Source organism: Stigmatopora argus, chromosome 23, assembly GCF_051989625.1.
Source record: "Stigmatopora argus isolate UIUO_Sarg chromosome 23, RoL_Sarg_1.0, whole genome shotgun sequence".
Taxonomy (NCBI): Eukaryota; Metazoa; Chordata; class Actinopteri; order Syngnathiformes; family Syngnathidae; genus Stigmatopora; species Stigmatopora argus.
This window is the reverse complement of record NC_135409.1, coordinates 3,184,043-3,198,448: the sequence shown is the minus strand read 5'-3', so window position 1 is coordinate 3,198,448 and position 14,406 is coordinate 3,184,043. Positions and strand designations below refer to the sequence as shown.

At 40.8% G+C, this 14,406-nt stretch overlaps 1 protein-coding gene across 13 annotated transcripts; it reads right to left on the bottom strand.

The window, feature by feature from the left end:
* Positions 1-104: 104 nt before the first annotated feature.
* svopl (SVOP-like) lies at positions 105-14,341 on the bottom strand. Of its 13 annotated transcripts, none has more exons than XM_077593324.1 (17): positions 14,197-14,341; positions 9,306-9,403; positions 9,139-9,227; positions 8,974-9,072; positions 8,793-8,864; positions 8,598-8,722; positions 8,470-8,533; positions 8,359-8,406; positions 8,092-8,281; positions 7,969-8,033; positions 7,698-7,894; positions 7,513-7,624; positions 7,367-7,448; positions 7,204-7,293; positions 1,357-1,420; positions 446-511; positions 105-372 (listed from the first exon to the last, which is right to left on the bottom strand). In XM_077593324.1, the coding sequence occupies exons 2-17, from the start codon at positions 9,400-9,402 to the stop codon at positions 321-323; spliced, it is 1,512 nt and encodes a 503-aa protein (XP_077449450.1). In that variant the 5' UTR covers position 9,403; positions 14,197-14,341; the 3' UTR covers positions 105-320. The 13 variants fall into 13 exon arrangements, with proteins under 13 accessions (XP_077449450.1, XP_077449454.1, XP_077449455.1 ...); XM_077593328.1 differs by having other exon boundaries at positions 1,357-1,417; positions 7,960-8,033; positions 8,092-8,220; positions 8,281-8,406; positions 14,197-14,340; XM_077593329.1 differs by having other exon boundaries at positions 1,357-1,414; positions 7,960-8,033; positions 8,092-8,220; positions 8,281-8,406; positions 14,197-14,340.
* Positions 14,342-14,406: the final 65 nt, after the last annotated feature.

Here is a 14,406-nt window from a genome sequence, read left to right as displayed (position 1 = left end):
TTTGCACTCAGCGCTACCTGGTAACACGGTTGTCTTCTTTTCAGTGACAACTCGCCATTTGTGTGGATTCAAAACGTGCGACGTTTGAATTGAGGTGAAGTCGATTTCAAAATTTGTTGGATTTATTAGGAAAACAAATGGCAAATTCCAACAGATTCTGTCTGAGGACCACGTGCAACATAATCCAATTTCAAGAAAGTTCAAAAGCAACACGGTGCCATAAAATTGTCTTTTTTCCCAATTTTACACGCTCAAACAATCTACTGTTCAAAATGACTTGAAAGTAATGTCAGATTTTGAAATGAGCACAGCCCACGTGCTTACTGTCCAACCACTGAGCCGTTTTCCCGCGATGGATCGTCAAGAAATTTGCTAAGAGGGGGGGAAAACAGCTTTTAGAGTTTTTTCCAAAACAATCAGAATTGGTTGCGTATAAGTGACTTACCAAGAGAGCTCGCCCTTTGGTTTCAATGGGCAACAGGAAGCTCGCCACCGCGCAAAGAGCGCAAGCCACGCTAAAGGGACTTAGTGCCAGAATCACCGAATGAGACATGAGCACCTGAAAAGGACAGAGTGCCAAGTAGGCCAAAAATTTAGTTTGCTTTTTTTCCCCTTGACGAACAACAGAAAACCAAAAACATACCACCACTATCAGATATTTAAAAAAGACAAACACCATGAACTGTGACAATACTGTTAAATATGCAGATGCCACCTTAGTTCACAAAATATTCCAACACAAAGCCCCTCCTCCGCTGCAAAATTTTGTAAAAAAAAGGGATCAACAAGAGCTGGCTCTAGAGGTGACTGTGTAGTTCCCTTCTGTTCATGCCTCACATACCTGGAATTCAATACCAATTAACCAGTGGCGGTCCGTGCATTTTCTCGTAGCGCCTTCAACGAATCAATCCAACCCTCCAAAACTATTTTATGGCTATAAAACCTCTACTGCAGCTACAGCTGTGACACATAAAAAATAATCAATAAATCAATGCACAAAAATGGGGTAAAATCCACTTCCTAGCAACATTTAATGATTAAATACAAACACTGGAGCTTTTCAGACATTACAACCGGGCCAGGGGGGTGATTTTCCCGGGAAAAGACGTACCGGCAAACATTGCCCGAGAATGGGGTAAAATCGAGCCGAAAACAGCATTTATTGATTAAATACAAATACTGGAGTCTTATCGACGCTTGTTTAATGCAGCCTTCTCCATCTTAATGGAGAGCCACGGTACACTTTTCGATCTGCCTCGGCTAAGAACAGCACTGATTGTAATGTATGCCACAGATTATTTTACAGGAAAATCTCCCACTGATCTCCTTGACTTCCTTCAGCAGAAAAATCAGAGTGAGAGCATGGGGCGGCTGTACACATTAGTGGGTTTGACAGTGACCATCCCTGTGTCCACTGCTTCTGTCAAACGGACATTTTCAGCCCGAAACAGAATCAAAACTTATGGCAGAAATACAACAGGACAGACTCGACTGTCAGCATTAGCTTTGATGGCGATAGAAAAGAACTTCTTGATGGACCTGAAACGCACGTGTAATCTGTACGACAGAGTAATTGAAATCTTCTTGAGGAAAGAAAGGAGGATGGATTTTGTGTATAAATAAAAATAATTTTTGGTGAGTAAAATATGTCTATTTTCCTAAATAATAATTCAATTTTTTAGGTTATTATTGATTCTTTTTTGTGTTGCAGCTGTAGCTGCATTAAAGGTTTTATAGCCATAAAATACTTATTGAGGGTTGGATTGACTCACACACAGCACTACTGAAGGCCTAGGTGTGAAATGCACGGCCCGCCACTGATACTAGGTATAGTACATGTTTATTAACCTGAATATGTATACAGTCTTCCCTTGATTATTGCGACTTCACTTATCGCAAATTCACCTCTTTGCGATTTTTTCTGATATATATACAGACGCTCCCCTACTTACGAACGCAATTGGTTCCGAGCGATTGTTCATAAGTTGAATTTGTTTGTAAGTTGATTCAGTGCTATATTTTGTATTATAATTTATGTTTAAGGCTGATATAAGTATATTGAAGGTTTATATAAGTGCATTTGTATGTTTAAGGCTTGTATAAGTAACACGCATTGGTTTGTACTGAAATTTTTTTTTTAATAAAATGGAGAGAATATGTACAGTACTGTAGAGAGAGAGAGAGAGAGATTTATGTATTAGAAACTGAAACTTTCAGAAGTCACTGTGGTCCAGTGGCAAAGACAATGGGTCAGAACTTCAGGTGGACTCGAGTTCAATTCCACTCTTTGACATTCTCAAATTGTTTATTGAAGTAATGAAAAGGATAGATATAACTTCCAATCACATCATTTCAGAAGTCACTGTGGTCCAGTGGCAAAGACAATGGGTCAGAGCTTCAGGTGGACTCGAGTTCAATTCCACTCTTTGCAATTCTCAAATTGTTTATTGAGGTAATGAAAAGGATAGATATAACTTCCAATCACATCATTTCAGAAGTCACTGTGGTCCAGTGGCATAGACAACGGGTCAGAACTTCAGGTGGACTCAAGTTCAAATCAGGAATGAGTTCAATTCCACTCTTTGCAATTCTCAAATTGTTTATTGAGGTAATGAAAAGGATAGATATAACTTCCAATCACATCATTTCAGAAGTCACTGTGGTCCAGTGGCAAAGACAATGGGTCAGAACTTCAGGTGGACTCGAGTTCAATTCCACTCTTTGCAATTCTCAAATTGTTTATTGAGGTAATGAAAAGGATAGATATAACTTCCAATCACATCATTTCAGAAAACACTGTGGTCCAGTGGCAAAGACAATGGGTCGGAACTTCAGGTGGACTCAAGTTCAATTCCACTCTTTGCAATTCTCAAATTGTTTATTGAGGTAATGAAAAGGATAGATATAACTTCCAATCACATCATTTCAGAAGTCACTGTGGTCCAGTGGCAAAGACAATGGGTCAGTACCTCAGGTGGACTTGAGTGCAATTCCACTCTTTGCAATTCTCAAATTGTTTATTGAGGTAATGAAAAGGATAGATATAACTTCCAATCACATCATTTCAGAAGTCACTGTGGCCCAGTGGCAAAGATAATGGGTCAGAACTTCAGGTGGACTCAAGTTCAAATCAGGAATGAGTTCAATTCCACTCTTTGCAATTCTCAAATTGTTTATTGAGGTAATGAAAAGGATAGATATAACTTCCAATCACATCATTTCAGAAGTCACTGTGGTCCAGTGGCAAAGACAATGGGTTGAAATTTAAGGTGGACACAAGTTCAAATCAGGAGTGAGTTCAATTCCACTCTTTGCAATTCTCAAATTGTTTATTTGGTAATGAAAAGGATAAATATAACTTCCAATCATGTATAGGCGGGCCGCCTCGTGGTGTAGTGGGTTAGTCACCTGCCTGCGACGTGGGTGTCGAGGGTTCACGTCCCGGTGTCGCCAGTCAACGACTGTATGGTGTCGGCAGTCGGCCGAAGGCCGACTGTCGAACACCACCAGGAACCCCCCCCCTCCCAACTGTCTTCCGGTCAGCCGAAGGCTGACCGGAAATATTGTTTTGCTGAAAAAAATGACTAAGTCTTTATTTGAATGAAAAAAGGATTACCCATTTACTGAACTACTAGTGTAGTGATTAGTCAAACGAGAGCGGGATTCGAACCCCATTTCCCACATGGCAGTCAAATCCACTAACTTGAGGTCTGTCTGACCCCTTGTCTTTGCCACTGGACCACAGTGACTTCTGAAATGAGATGATTGGAAGTTATATTTATCATTTTCATCACCTCAATAAACAATTTGAGATTTGCAGAGAGTGGACTTGAACTCACTCCAGATTTGAACTTGTGTCCAACTTCAATTTCAACCCATTGTTCTTGCCACTGGACCACAGTGTCTTCTAAAATGATGTGATTGGAAGTTATATTTATCATTTTCATCACCTCAATAAACAATTTGAGAATTGCAAAGAGTGGAATTGATCTCATTCCTGATTTGAACTTGAGTCCACCTGAAGTTCTGACCCATTATCTTTGCCACTGGACCACAGTGACTTCTGAAATGGTGTGATTGGAAGTTATATCTATCCTTTTCATTACCTCAATAAACAATTTGAGAATTGCAACGAGTGGAATTGAACTCACTCCTGATTCCCGCCTCATGTTCTGACCCAATGATTTTGCCAGTGGACCACAGCAACAACTAGAAGGTGAAGAATCAGAAGTCAGATTTATTCTCCGACTCTCTTAGCCTTACTTGCTATGTCATTTTTTAAAGAAAAAAAGCCTTACTATACTATGTCGTTTTTTAAGAAAAGAAGCCTTACTATACAATATCGTTTTTTAAGAAAAAAAGGCTTCCTTCTACTATGTCGTTTTTCAAGAAAAAAAGCCATGCTATACTATGTCGTTTTTTAGGAAAAAAAAGCCTTACTATACTATGTCGTTTTTTAAAGGAAAAAAAGCCATACTATACTATATCGTTTTTTAGGGGGGAAAGCCATACTATACTATGTCGTTTTTTTAGGGAAAAAGCCTTCCTCTACTATGTCGTTTTTCAAGAAAAAAAGCCATGCTATACTATGTCGTTTTTTAGGGGGGGAAAGCCATACTATACTATGTCGTTTTTTTAAAGGAAAAAAGCCATACTATACTATGTCGTTTTTTTAAAGGAAAAAAGCCATACTATACTATGTCGTTTTTTAGGGAAAAAGCCTTCCTCTACTATGTCGTTTTTCAAGAAAAAAAGCCATGCTATACTATGTCGTTTTTTAAGGGGGAAAAAGCCATACTATACTATGTCGTTTTTTAAGAAAAAAAAGCCTTACTATACATGGTCTTTTTTAAACAAAAAAGCCTTACTATTATACATGGTCATTTTTTAAGAAAAAAGCCTTACTATATATGGTCATTTTTGTAAATAAAAAGCCTTACTATACTATGTCGTTTTTAAAGACAAAAAAGCCTTACTATACTGTGTCGTTTTTAAAGAAAATAAGCCTTACTATACTATGTCGTTTTTTTAAAGGAAAAAAGCCATACTATACTATGTCGTTTTTTAGGGAAAAAGCCTTCCTCTACTATGTCGTTTTTCAAGAAAAAAAGCCATGCTATACTATGACGTTTTTTAAGGGGGAAAAAGCCATACTATACTATGTCGTTTTTTTAGGAAAAAAAGCCTTACTATACTATGTCGTTTTTTAAGAAAAAAAAGCCTTACTATACATGGTCTTTTTTAAACAAAAAAGCCTTACTATACATGGTCATTTTTTAAGAAAAAAGCCTTACTATACATGGTCATTTTTGTAAATAAAAAGCCTTACTATACTATGTCGTTTTTAAAGACAAAAAAGCCTTACTATACTGTGTCGTTTTTAAAGAAAATAAGCCTTACTATACTATGTCGTCTTTAAAGAAAAAAGCCTATACTATGTTGTTTTTTAAGAAAAAAGCCTTACTATACTATGTCGTTTTTTACGAAAAAATAGCCTTACAATACTATGTCGTTTTTTTTAAGAAAAAAGCCTTACAATACTATGTCGTTTTTTTTAAGAAAAAAAGCCTTACTATATACTGTGTCGTCTTTTAAGAAAAACGCTTTACTGTACATGGTCGTTTTTTTTAAATACAAAAGCCTTACTATACATGGTCATTTTTTAATAAAAACCCTTAATATACATGGTCATTTTTAAAGAAAAAAGCCTGACTATGTATACATAGTATTTATTTTTTAAACAAATAAAAGCTGTACTTTACATAGACCACTTTTTTTTTAAGAAAAAGCCTTACGATGTCCAGCCATTCAAGTCATTTTGCATGCCAGCTTTACGTTTGTACCAAATCTCGGGGTATTCTTTGCTCAGTTATGAAGCACGTCTAATAAGATGAATAAATATTTGACATTATCGTCGACAAGGAAAAAGAGTGTCGCCAAACTTTCGTCAAAACATATACTAGTATATACAGACACTCCTCAACTTACGAACGCAATTGGTTCCGAGCGATTGTTCATAAGTTGAATTTGTTTGTAAGTTGATTTAGTGCTATATTTTGTATTATAATTTATGTTTAAGGCCTATATAAGTATATTGAAGGTTTATATAAGTGCATTTGTATGTTTAAGGCTTGTATAAGTAACACGCATTGGTTTGTACTGAAAAAAAAAAAATTAATAAAATGGAGAGAATATGTACAGTACTGTAGAGAGAGAGATAGATTTATGTATTAGAAACTGGCCAAAAGAAGCGACCTAATGACGATTGCACAGTTTTCTTCTTTTTTTCATCATAAATGATGCAGTAGCACTGTATGGCATCATTCAATTGATTTGCAAACTTTGTGCAACGTTCAATATTTGGGTCCTGCTGCTCGATCTTTCTGTTTATAAATGGTACTGAATGTGCAACACTCACCACTTTCTGACGCGCATCAAGCTTCGTTATTATTGCCACTCGTTTCAAATGAAATGGCTTGCCTCTTCCTTGCAACTCCCTCAATAGAAGCCTTTAGCTTTTTACCAACCATATTCAATATTGGATGCATGAGATATTTAATGATACAAATGAAAAAGGTTCTTTGCACACTGGAGATACATTCACGCACTTCCGCATTGCAACGAAGAAGGTAGATGCTGGGTGAGCTGAGCTCTCACAGCGCCAGGCGTCGGTATTAGCGGCGGAAAGAAGTACTACTCCGAAAAAGACGCGAAATACAAAATTGGACTTGCGAACATTTTTGGACTTAAACGCAATTTGCAGACATGTTCGTATGTACCGTTGTTCGTAAGTAGGGGAGCGTCTGTATATTTTATTTTTTTAAAGTTCATAAAAATGTGAAAATCCATGCTGAAACTCGCAAGCGGAAGCCACTCCCCTGTCTTCTGCTTGCTACTAGGACTCAGCACTGAAGAAATTGTTTTTTTTTTAAATGTATATATATTTTTAAGTTCATAAAAATGTGAAAATCTACGCTGAGACTTGTAAGCGGAAGCCACTCTTGCTACTAGGAATCAACACTGAAAAAAAGGTAGTTATAATAGGGGTGACCCTACTTTGCGATTTTTCGATTATCGTGGCCATGTCTGTTCTACATTAACTGTGATATTCGAGGGATTACTGTATGTTCATTTATATGTATTTTCCCTTTATTGAATAAATCAAACTCAGGACACGGCGGCTAGGACGGCCCCCAGACGCACCTGCGCAATGAAGGGAGCGATCATTCCTCCCAGACGACTGACCGAAGTGCAGGTGCCCATCCCCAGCGAACGCGATACGGTGGGATAAACCTGAAAGAGGGAAGAACGCTGAGTCCCCCGAGAGCGCCGAGATCGTGGGTCGGGCGACGGACGGAGCGGCCACCTCGGCGGTGTAGATGTAGACCACCGTGAAGTTCATGGAGACCACCGAGCGCAGCAGGAAAAAGAGCAGCGTGAAGCCCGACCTGAAGGATACCAGAGAACTGAGCCGTGGGCGAGACCAGCGAGCGGTCCACCCGAGTTACTCACGAGTTGGTGCAGATGCTGGGCAGCAGGAAGAATATGGCCGACGTCAGCTGCAAGAGTAACAAACTCCTCCGCCGACCCAACACGTTCAAGAGCAAGATGTTGACGGGAATCACTGGTGAGTGAGAGCGAGCCAATTTCACCCCCGGCGGCGATGCGAGCGGGAGACAGGTCGCCGTCCGTCTCACGTGAAACCTCCCCCAAACAGCTGATGAGGAGCGTGTGGTAGTCGCCCTGGGCGAAGGGGATGCAGTAACAGCGTCCGTCCTCCGGAGGCCGCTTGACCTCGTGCGCGTGCTCTCCGTCCGTCACGCACAACAAGTTCTTCTCCAGAAGTTCCGAGCTGCTCAGGACAGAGCCGTAGTAGGCCAAGGAGGCCACGAACCTGACGCGGCGGGGAAACGAGACGTGAGCCCACCTTCTCGCGCTCTCGCCGAGATGCGGCCTTACCACGAGTACCAGAGAAGCAGGGACGTGGTCCTGAAGGTGGATGTCAGCAGATCCTTCCACCTCCCTCTTTTCTTCTGAAAAAGTCGTTTGCTTGAAGACTCCATCGCTATAAAAAAAGGAACTCCCACCCACCGCCATGCTCTCCGCCAAACGTCCCGGCGGCAGAGAGGCGTTGTTCATCCGGGCGATCCGTCGCAGTGTGTCCGCGGCGGCGGCGATGTTCCCCGCCGACACGTCGAAGCGGGCCGACTCGGGAATGAACTGAAGCGGAAGCCAAGGTCAGCCCGAGGCGAGGCGGCGGTCCTCGACGTGGGGTCTGACCCTGAAAAGGAAGAGGAGGAAGATGCTCGGGACCACCGACAGGCGGATCATCCACCTCCATCCCAGCGTGGGGACTACCAGCATTCCCAGGAAGATGATCAGCACGGATCCCAACATCCAGAAGATCTAGACATGCAAAGATGGCGTGCAGACGGAGCATAGCGATGACGGCGGCGGCGGCGAACTCACGGCGGCCACAGGCAGCAGGATGGCCCGGTACTTGGACGGGATGAATTCAGTCTTCAGAACGTAACTGCGCGGTGGGCCAACACTGGTCAGATCTTCAAACGCACCCAACCCGGTGTGTGCGTACTGACCCCTGCGAGCCCGCCGCCACGCCGCAGCCCACCAAGCTCCGCAGGAAGATAAACCAAGGGTAGGACGGTGCAAAGGAGGTGAGGATGGAGAAGTAGGCGCTCCACACGAAACCTCCGACAAGAACCTGAAGCGAGAGCCCGTCAACTTTGCAACTTTGTTCCCGGCGATGCGACCGACGACAAAGTCGCGGCGACCTTCCGGCGGCCGTGTTGGTCGGCCACGTAGCCGCTGAGCACGCCGCACGCCATGAAGCCGAGAAACACCATCTGGACAGATGGCATATGTGGATGAAATAACTGGACTCGAATAATGTGGCTGGCTGGGCTACATTTTGGGGGAGAAAAACAGCTTTGACAGCTCTCTGGTCGGACTCACAGTAGACACCAGCGCCACCTGCCAGTCTTCCAGGTGCCACTCGCAACGAATCTCGGGAGAAATGACGGCCAACAGCATGATCTCCATGGCCTCCACGATCTAGGCGAGGTTGGCACGAGCGTTAGCGGCCGAGACCGTTCCGCCGGCGGAGACCGCCAGTCTCACGTTGGCGCTTCCCAAGATGACAAAGAGCAGGAGGTGGAATCTCCCGAATCCCACGTGCTCCACCGCTTCCTCCACCGTGAACGTCGGTTCTGGAACGACAAACGGCGTTTACGCTCTCATCCCCCTACGGTGGATTCCGACTCCCGGTCACGTCGAGCGCCGCTCACCCGCGCTGTTGCCCGTTCGCTCATTTCGCCGATGTGTCAGTTCCACCTCCTGTAAGTAGATGGCGCTTACCCGCTCGATCTTCGCGCCTTCGGTCATTCTGGGAACCGAATGGAAATAACGGTGTGAAAGGGGGGCGTGGTTAACAACGTACTGTTTTCTGATCTGTGATGCAAAATGCCTATGCCTGTATCCCCTAAAATTGGCCACGCACAATTTTTTGGATCAAATACGAGCCTTACTATACATCAGGGGTGGGCAAATAATTCCACAAAGGGCTGCAATGGCTGCAGGTTTTCATTCCAACCCATAAGAGGAAACCTTTCCACCAATCTGGTATGTTAGATATACAATCAGTGGATTGCAGTCAGGTGCTTCTTGTTTCAGGAGAAACCTCATTGGTTAAATTGTCTGTGTTGGATTGCTTGGAACAAAAACCTGCACCCACTGTATTGTCTTTTTTTAAGAAAAAAAAGAAAGTCTATTTTTTTAAGCCTAACTATACTATACATGGTGTTTATTTTTAAAAAAGGCTCACTATATATATGTTTTGACGAAAGTTTGGCGACACTCTTTTTCCTTGTCGACGATAATGTCAAATATTTATTCATCTTATTAGACGTGCTTCATAACTGAGCAAAGAATACCCCGAGATTTGGTACAAACGTAAAGCTGGCATGCAAAATGACTTGAATGGCTGGACATCGTAAGGCTTTTTCTTTAAAAAAAAGTGGTCTATGTAAAGTAAAGCTTTTATTTGTTTAAAAAATAAATACTATGTATATATAGTCAGGCTTTTTTCTTTAAAAATGACCATGTATATTAAGGGTTTTTATTAAAAAATGACCATGTATAGTAAGGCTTTTTTATTTAAAAAAAACGACCATGTACAGTAAAGCGTTTTTCTTAAAAGACGACATAGTATAGTAAGGCTTTTTTTCTTTAAAAATGACATAGTATTGTAAGGCTTTTTTCTTAAAAAACAACATAGTATAGGCTTTTTTCTTTAAAGACGACATAGTATAGTAAGGCTTATTTTCTTTAAAAACGACACAGTATAGTAAGGCTTTTTTGTCTTTAAAAACGACATAGTATAGTAAGGCTTTTTATTTACAAAAAAGACCATGTATAGTAAGGCTTTTTTCTTAAAAAATGACCATGAATAGTAAGGCTTTTTTTCCTAAAAAAACGACATAGTATAGTATGGCTTTTTTCCCCTAAAAAAACGACATAGTATAGTATGGCTTTTCCCCCTAAAAAACGACATAGTATAGCATGGCTTTTTTCCTTTAAAAAACGACATAGTATAGTATGGCTTTTTTTTCTTAAAAAACGACATAGTATAGTAAGGCTTTTTTTCTTAAAAAACAACATAGTATAGTATGGCTTTTCCCCCCTAAAAAACGACATAGTATAGCATGGCTTTTTTCCTTTAAAAAACGACATAGTATAGTATGGCTTTTTTTTCTTAAAAAACAACATAGTATAGTAAGGCTTTTTTTCTTAAAAAACAACATAGTATAGTATGGCTTTTCCCCCCTAAAAAACGACATAGTATAGCATGGCTTTTTTCCTTTAAAAAACGACATAGTATAGTATGGCTTTTCCCCCTAAAAAACGACATAGTATAGCATGGCTTTTTTCCTTTAAAAAACGACATAGTATAGTATGGCTTTTTTTTCTTAAAAAACGACATAGTATAGTAAGGCTTTTTTTCTTAAAAAACAACATAGTATAGTATGGCTTTTCCCCCCTAAAAAACGACATAGTATAGCATGGCTTTTTTCCTTTAAAAAACGACATAGTATAGTATGGCTTTTTTTTCTTAAAAAACAACATAGTATAGTAAGGCTTTTTTTCTTAAAAAACAACATAGTATAGTATGGCTTTTCCCCCCTAAAAAACGACATAGTATAGCATGGCTTTTTTTCTTGAAAAACGACATAGTAGAGGAAGGCTTTTTCCCTAAAAAACGACATAGTATAGTATGGCTTTCCCCCCTAAAAAACGACATAGTATAGTATGGCTTTTTTCCTTTAAAAAACGACATAGTATAGTAAGGCTTTTTTTCCTAAAAAACGACATAGTATAGCATGGCTTTTTTTCTTGAAAAACGACATAGTAGAGGAAGCCTTTTTTTCTTAAAAAACGATATTGTATAGTAAGGCTTCTTTTCTTAAAAAACGACATAGTATAGTAAGGCTTTTTTTCTTAAAAAAATGACATAGCAAGTAAGGCTAAGAGAGTCGGAGAATAAATCTGACTTCTGATTCTTCACCTTCTAGTTGTTGCTGTGGTCCACTGGCAAAATCATTGGGTCAGAACATGAGGTGGGAATCAGGAGTGAGTTCAATTCCACTCGTTGCAATTCTCAAATTGTTTATTGAGGTAATGAAAAGGATAAATACAACTTCCAACTTTACTGTGGTCCAGTGGCAAAGACAATGGGTCAGACAGACCTCAAGTTAGTGGATTTGACTGCCACATGGGAAATGGGGTTCGAATCCCGCTCTTGTTTGACTAATCACTACACTAGTAGTTCAGTAAATGGGTAATCCTTTTTTCATTCAAATAAAGACTTAGTCATTTTTTTCAGCAAAACAATATTTCCGGTCAGCCTTCAGCTGACCAGAAGACAGTTGGGAGGGGGGGGGGTTCCTGGTGGTGTTCGACAGTCAGCCTTCGGCTGACTGCCGACACCATACAGTTGTTGACTGGCGACACCGGGACGTGAACCCTCGACACCCATGTCGCAGGCAGGTGACTGACCCACTACACCACGAGGCGGCCCGCCTATACATGATTGGAAGTTATATTTATCCTTTTCATTACCTAAATAAACAATTTGAGAATTGCAAAGAAAGGAATTGAACTCACTCCTGATTTGAACTTGAGTCCACCTGAAGTTCTGACCCATTGTCTTTGCCACGGGACCACAGTGACTTCTGAAATGATGTGATTCGAAGTTATATTTATCCGTTTCATTACCTCAATAAACAATTTGAGAATTGCAAAGAGTGGAATTGAACTCACTCCAGATTTGAACTTGTGTCAAACTTCAATTTCAACCCATTGTCTTTGCCACTGGACCACAGTGACTTCTGAAATGGTGTGATTGGAAGTTATATCTATCCTTTTCATTACCTCAATAAACAATTTGAGAATTGCAAAGAGAGGAATTGAACTCGTTCCTGATTTGAACTTGAGTCCACCTGAAGTTCTGAGCCATTGTCTTTGCCACTGGACCACAGTGACTTCTGAAATGATGTGATTGGAAGTTATATCTATCCTTTTCATTACCTCAATAAACAATTTGAGAATTGCAAAGAGTGGAATTGAACTCACTCCTGATTTGAACTTAAGTCCACCTGAAGTTCTGACCCATTGTCTTTGCAACTGGACCACAGTGACTTCTGAAATGATGTGATTGGAAGTTATATTTATCCTTTTCATTACCTCAATAAACAATTTGTGAATTGCAAAGAGTGGAATTGAACTCACTCCTGATTCCCACCTCAAGTTCTGAACCAATATTTTTGCCACTGGACCACAGCAACAACTAGGAGAAGAATCAGAAGTCAGATTTATTCTCCGACTTTCTTAGCCTTACTATACTATGTCGATTTTTTTAAAGAAAAAAGCCTTACTATATACAGGGTGTTCGAAAATGTCTGACCCCATTTTGTAGCCCAATAATTTTGAGAATTTTTGTTGAATTGACCTCAAACTTTCACAGCTTGTGTAGAAACATTTCAAGTTTTGTGTGTAATGTTTGGCATTTCTATCTTTACAGGTTAAGAAATGCCATTCACTTGAAAGGAAAAGGCATTTTGCGTGTTAGAGTATGCAAAGAAAGTGCCAACTAACTACAAAACAATTAGGACTTAGCACCAAAAATGTCAAGAAAAGGGCTGAAATGTGGGTTGCTACACTTACTCTTCTAACACTTCTGAGGACACCGCAGGAAGGCTTCACCAACCTGCTCCACTGTTTCAAAATTATTGGCCTATGGGGTCAAACATTTTTGAAGACACTATATTTGTGGGCCAAAGTCAATGAAAATGTGTATGGAACAGGTAAAAGTTTGATTTTGCAAAAATTTTAGGTGCTACTCAAAATCTCATTTCTCACATCCTAGAGAGCTTTGCCATATGCTAAACATGCCTGATCAAGCCTGATCTTGGAAGCAAAGCATGCACTCTGGGATAGGGTTAGGGTTCAAATATGCAAGTGCAGCATGCCTGGTGGCTAAGTGGTTAGAGAATTGTGCTCTGACATCTGGGGTCTTGGGTTCCGATCTTGGTCGATTCATCTTTAGTCTGTCTCCTCATGCCCTAAAATCATGTCAAGTTTTTTTTCCCCCCCAATACAAAACTATAGCAGGCCTGGTGGCCGAGTGGTTAGAGTGTTGGCTTCTGGGATCCTCTGTTCAAATCCAGGGTTAGTATACCTTTTGTTTGTCTCTTTGCGCCTTAAAGACCATGGATCTCAGAGGCTGATGCTCTAACCACTCAGCCCCCAATAATTAAACAAAAAAAATGACATGACTTTAGGACGTGAAGAGATAAACAAAAGGTATACCAAACCAGGATTTGAACACAGGACCCCAAATCTCAGAAGCCCGCTATAGTTGCATATTTTAGCCCTAACCCACAGGTGCTTCTTGTTTCAGCAGAAACCCCATTGGTTAAACTGTCTCGGTTGGAACAAAAACATACACCCACGGAAGCTCTTGAGGACTAGTTTGCCCACCCCTGGCCGAGACCCTGTAAAAAGTGTTGGCCACCCCACGTGTTAGAATGCCTTGCATCAGTCATGCAAAATTTTAAGTGACCCCATCTGGCCACTCCTCTTAAAAGTGTATGTCTGCTAAAAAACAAATGTATGTCTTACCGTTTGTCTCCAAAAAGTGGCAAATATCAAATGAGACTTGTGCAAAACAACAAATAGAGCTGGAGAAAACGTGAGCCTGCATAGGAGCGCCTTCCTAGCAAACTGGCACCACCGGTTCTTCCGGTTTGGTTGTTCGGCCACGTGTCGCAGGTGTACGCGGAAGGCGGAAGAATACGGGTTGAAGACGAGAGAAAACTACAGCAGGCAGTC